The sequence below is a fragment of the Vigna radiata genome, chromosome 8, assembly GCF_000741045.1.
Source record: "Vigna radiata var. radiata cultivar VC1973A chromosome 8, Vradiata_ver6, whole genome shotgun sequence".
NCBI classification, from domain to species: Eukaryota; Viridiplantae; Streptophyta; class Magnoliopsida; order Fabales; family Fabaceae; genus Vigna; species Vigna radiata.
In genome coordinates this window covers 34,934,651-34,940,202 of record NC_028358.1, presented here as the reverse complement: position 1 = coordinate 34,940,202, position 5,552 = coordinate 34,934,651, and the positions used below count along the sequence as shown (strand labels likewise).

At 29.1% G+C, this 5,552-nt stretch overlaps 1 protein-coding gene across 1 annotated transcript; it reads left to right on the top strand.

Moving 5' to 3' along the window:
- Window positions 1-934: 934 nt before the first annotated feature.
- On the top strand, window positions 935-1,480 carry LOC106770579 (transcriptional regulator TAC1-like). The gene has a single exon (XM_014656378.1). It carries the CDS (start codon window positions 935-937, stop codon window positions 1,478-1,480), a length of 546 nt encoding a protein of 181 aa, XP_014511864.1.
- Window positions 1,481-5,552: the final 4,072 nt, after the last annotated feature.

Genomic DNA, 5,552 nt, shown 5'->3' with positions numbered 1-5,552 from the left:
AAATTAGGGTACACCCTACTACGCTAGATGGATGATGCTAATAGTTCACATGTCTCTTCCTTTTGAAGAAGGGCTAGGAAGCCAGTTAAATGCAAGAAAATCACTAGCGCTAACATAAATGCAGCATATCAAGAATACTATTTTCTTTTAGGAGAATGATAAAGACATCCAGAGATACTTCAACGCGTTTTCTGCTTGCATGTCACATTGTGCATCATATCCTCGGAGTCTCCTACATTTGTTAAATTTTGCTTTCACATGCAACACTCCAATATTTATATTTAGAACAATTACGCCGTAAAGCATGTGCATGGGATCATGCAAAACAGTAAAATCTTCTTATTCTTTTACTTTAGGAGATGTGAATCATGGTGCATTTGTTAAACAAGGAAAAAGTATATCGCATTCTCTTGCGCATTCTGTTTGCATTTTGAATCAAATATAGTAAGTTAATTGACAGCTATGAATAAAGTGGAAAACACTAAAAAGTGATAAGTTTCTTCATAATATTGTTGTTAAGAATAGAATTGTTGTGAGTAACCGAGAATCAGTCACATTGACGCGGCAAAGGAAATTACAAGCGATGCCAAAAGAAAACCACCTCCACGTCATGAAAGCAACATAAGAAGAAATTGTTATCAAATGAAATGGAAGAGAGAGAGGTGGAACTGATAAAAATATTCTCAAGGTTTAGACCCATCATAGAGCCGGCTAAATGGAAAATCCCATGACAAAACGCCAAAATCACACTCTCTCTTCATACAAAACCGCTACCCTTCTACAGTTTTACCCAACGTTTTCTTCTTGTCTCTATATCTCACACCTTTCTTACACATCCTTTTCTCAATATAAACCCTTCACATCTTGCAATTCTCTTTGAGCGTAAGAGATTCACAACTGAGAGAAAAGAGTGTGTTCATTGATTAACACTGCTATGAATTCAGAGAAGCCAGTCAGCCCTGAGAATTTAAGTGATGAAAATGATCAAGAAGAAGCACAAGATGACACTGGTGGAACTAAACGCTCTTATGAGTGCACATTCTGCAAAAGAGGTTTCACAAACGCTCAAGCTTTGGGGGGTCATATGAATATCCATAGGAAAGACAGGGCCAAGGCCAAGCAATTCACACTTGACGCTTCACCTTCAATTAACAAATTCAACGGTCATCAATCCATAGTCTTTCCTTTTGTCTCAGAAGCTTTGAACCAACAACACGCAAGGCCTAATTACTCCGTTTTGGAGTCTCAGAGGAACTGTGACAAACACTTTCGTCCGCCACCACCTGCAAGTGCCTTTTATTATGAGTTTTATGAGCCAAGGTCACGGTCTTTGAGTTTGAACCAAGAGCTTCGTGGTGCCAACCTCAGTCTCCAAATTGGTCCAAGTCATCATGTGGGTGATGATATTCATCAAGCGAGAGGAAACCAGAAAGATAGTGAAGTGGACTTGGAGCTAAGACTTGGCCATCATCCATACTGAAAAGGCTATTTGTAATTTCAGGTAATTCAAATTTCTGTAGGTCTTTATATAATTAATTAAGAAGATTGCATGAAGCAGAAATCAAATTAAATTCTTACAAAAAATTTTAGGGCAAGCATCTTTTCTCTAATTAAGACATGTATAACAAAGGGAAGAATTTGAAAGCTGATCACAAATTCTCCACATATTATCAGGTTGGATGCCTACAAAGGTTTCTGAAGAATTATCAGAACTAACACTGAGGTATATAAATTATATTGTTGTATGCTACTATATATATACATATATATGATGAAGTAGGAGTACTTTAAAGAAAAAGGCAGCTAAATGCTTAACCTCCGAGGATATGCACGAGCATTTGACAGTTGAATATGTGTATATAAGGGAGCAGCAATAACCTAGGTTTTAATCCTTTTGATTGTATTTCGTATGTGTGTTTTCGGATTCTTATTATAAGATACAATTAACAGTGGTATATTGAATTTATTATCTTGTTTTCCTACATGTCTCTCTTTCACTCTGGCAATTTAGTTTTTGTAAGGCGATAGAGGTTCATGTTAATTAGTTAAGAGGATTGAAATTTGCAATAAGACAGTTCTTTTTTCTTGTTTTCAGTTTATTATGCATTCAAATCATGATTCATTCATACTAATCAGAAGATTGATTTTGACTCGTAGACAGGATATTCTCTCATTTGCTTTCTTGTCAATCATTTGAACATATACTCTGCACATAAGCACATGCTACGACTGTCACTGACCAGGTTTGAATTTATTAGGGTAGATTAAAGTACCTCAAGAACTAGAATTCCAATTTGCTGATTTTGAAAATTAAATATGATAATAATAGGGCCTAAAATTAATGAAGAACATTCATAGCCCATATATACGCATGACAATCCATCATATACACCCTTTATAATGTTCATAAATCCACATTCTTCATCTAAAATTTTGACGAGGGTAAATCATGTTGTATGAGATTTTTGTTGAAGAGTTTCTCTTATGTAAAAAGTGAATAGCAAAAAAAATGGATGTGTAGATTCTTATGACAGTTCCTTTCTACATATTTTTATATAACAATTCGTTTTCGCTGTATAGGATGCACTGTAGACCAGAATATGCATTTTCGGATAAAAGGAAACCTAAAAGAAATAGATAGGACAAGGATTAAATTAATGAATACAAATCAGTAAATCAAAATGAGATCAGTTTCACGTGGGTTTCATTGTCTTGATACCAAAGTAAGGATAATTATTAAATGAGTTTTTTGCAGTGTTTAATTTCTACATCAAACCAGTCTCTAAATGTATCGTTGCACGATTTGTGTTTGTAGAAAAGGATTGTTGGAAGCCTTTGAAATATCAAAAGAATATATATTCAGGCAAACATTTTCTTAACCCTAACAATGTTATAGTATGTGTGATTAATTAAATAGGTTGCAGAACTTTATGATCGGTTATAGCTATAAATGTAGATTGTATGGATCAAATACAAATACTATAAAAACACTATAAGAAAATCTCTGTGAATTTTAATAAGAAAAAATAATTAATCAATGGATTAATCAATTTACAAAAACTAAAAATTATTAGTTATTAAAATAATCAATATTATGAATAAAAAATTGTAATTAATTTGTAAATTGATTTCTAAAATTAACTATCAAGATTTTGACTATCAAAGAAATTAATTTTTTAAATTAGTATATAATAATGACTAATTTAAAAACTAATTCTTTAAACTAATTATATTGAAAGGATTTCAAAAAATGTGAGATAAAAAGAATTATAAGCATTTTATAAATTTTATTTTAAATACATATTATACTCATGCAATAGGTTAAGAATAATAGAGAGAGAGAGGGAGGGAGAGAGAAAGAGGGAGAGGGAGAGAGAGATTGATTGAAATATTCCAAATGTTAGCTTATAATATAAATATATTAATTTTGTTAAAATACGTGATTAAATAATTTATATGATTCATTATAATTATATATACAAGTAGATATCCATTTATATTAAGAGTAAATGCACATCATTTTAGTTATCTTTATATTTATGGTAAAATGTATTTTCTCATCTTCATATTGGTAAAAAAGAAAAATAGAAATCAGAAGAGAAGAAAAGAAAAAATGTAAATCTTATCATTCAAACTAACTATCTATCTATCTATCTATTCTTCTTTATTTTTTATCCTTGACATGTGTAAAATAATTATGATATTCAAAATATTGTAATTTTAAAATATAATTTAATATTATATAAAGTATATAATCCTTTTGCACATAATTTATTTAATATTCGGTTTAGAAGGATGATTTCCTTTGAAATAAAACAATGTTTGTACGCATTATTAATTCCATTTTAATTGTTTGAGAAAAGATACCAATCTCCCTAATTTCAAAAGCAAATGGGTACATTTATTTCACACATCAAAAATAAAATATATTCTAGACAAATAATTATGAATATATAAGTATATTATAATTAAAATTTAGATAGATAGATAGATAACGTTTACATATAAATTATATATTAGATCACTGATAAATAATTTAATTATAATAAACATCCTTAATTATTAATATTTTTTAAGAAAAATATAAATTAAAATTAAAGGTGTCAAAATTATATATATATATATATATATATATATATATATATATATATATATATATATATATATATATATATATATATATATATATATATATATATATATATATGGGGTTTACTAACTTGCGTACGCCTGTTGTTCAGTTGGTACATTTTAGCAATGTGTACCGGGTTTCAATAGACAAAACCTTATATCATGAATTCTAAGTTTTAAGGTTAAGGGTATTTTAATAATTTTCATTCTCAAAATTAAAAAAATAAAAAAAGAAACCTCAAACCCTTATCCACCTCTCTCATTCTTCTCAACCTTTCTCTCATTCTTCTCAACCTTTCTCTTTCATCTCTTTCACTCCAACCTTCTCTGTCATCCCTACTCTAGCCCTAATTGAAACAAAAATAAAAAACACTTGCCTTATTTTAATAATTTTTATTCTCAAAATTAAAAAAAAAAAAAAAAAAAACTCAAACTCTTACTCACCTTCTTCATTCATCTCAACCCTTTCTCCTCCATCTCTCTCACTCAAACATTTTCTCTGTCATCTCTACACTACCTCTAACTAAAAAAACACTCATTATTAAATAAAATTGTTAGAGAAAAAAAATACTTACATAAATAAAAAAAATTAAAGAACCTAATTTTTTCTTTATATAATTATAAATAAAATTTCAAGATTTAGAAGTTTTATGGTTTGATTTTATAATTGAGATTTTATTGTATTTTGATTTGTTTTTTCTTTAGTAAAGGAAAACAAGTTAATGAATTTCTTCCAAAAAAAATTAAATGGCCATGGAACAATGTTACATAGTAGTCTTAGAATGTAAAGAAAGGATGTTCATAAGTCTTGATGCAAGTTGTGTCCGTCGGTTGTAATATATATAGTGAAGATAATGAAATTAAAGAGATTTTGAATGAACTTTTTTCGGAAGGTGAATATGTCAATGACTAATCTCTTTACAAAAGTAAATCGTTTAATAATGAGTTTTTTTTAGTTGGGGCTAGTGTAGAGATGACAGAAAAAATGTTTGAGTGAGAGAGATAAATGATAAAGGGTTGAGAGGAATGAAGGAGGTGAGTAAGGGTTTGGGGTTTCTTTTTTTAGTTTTGAAAATGAAAATTATTAAAATAAGGCAAGTGTTTCTGATTTTTTTTCAATTGGAACTAGAGTATGGATGACAAAGAAAAGGTTGGAGTGAAAGAGATGAAAGAGAAAAAGTTGATAGGAATGATAGAGGTGGAAGAGTTTGGGGGTTTCTTTTTTATTTTTTTAATATTGAGAATCAAAATTATTAAAATACCCTTAACCTTAAAACTTATAATTCATGATATATAAGTGTATTTTTGTCTACTGAAACCCGATACACATTGCTAAAATGTACCCACTGAAAAACAGGCGTACGTAAGTTAGCAAACCCATATATATATATATATATATATATATATATATATATATATAT

What these genes read in the sequence shown, in the direction of transcription:
- LOC106770579 (XM_014656378.1), top strand. Translation starts at nt 935, where the DNA reads ATGAATTCAGAGAAGCCAGTCAGCCCTGAGAATTTAAGTGATGAAAAT.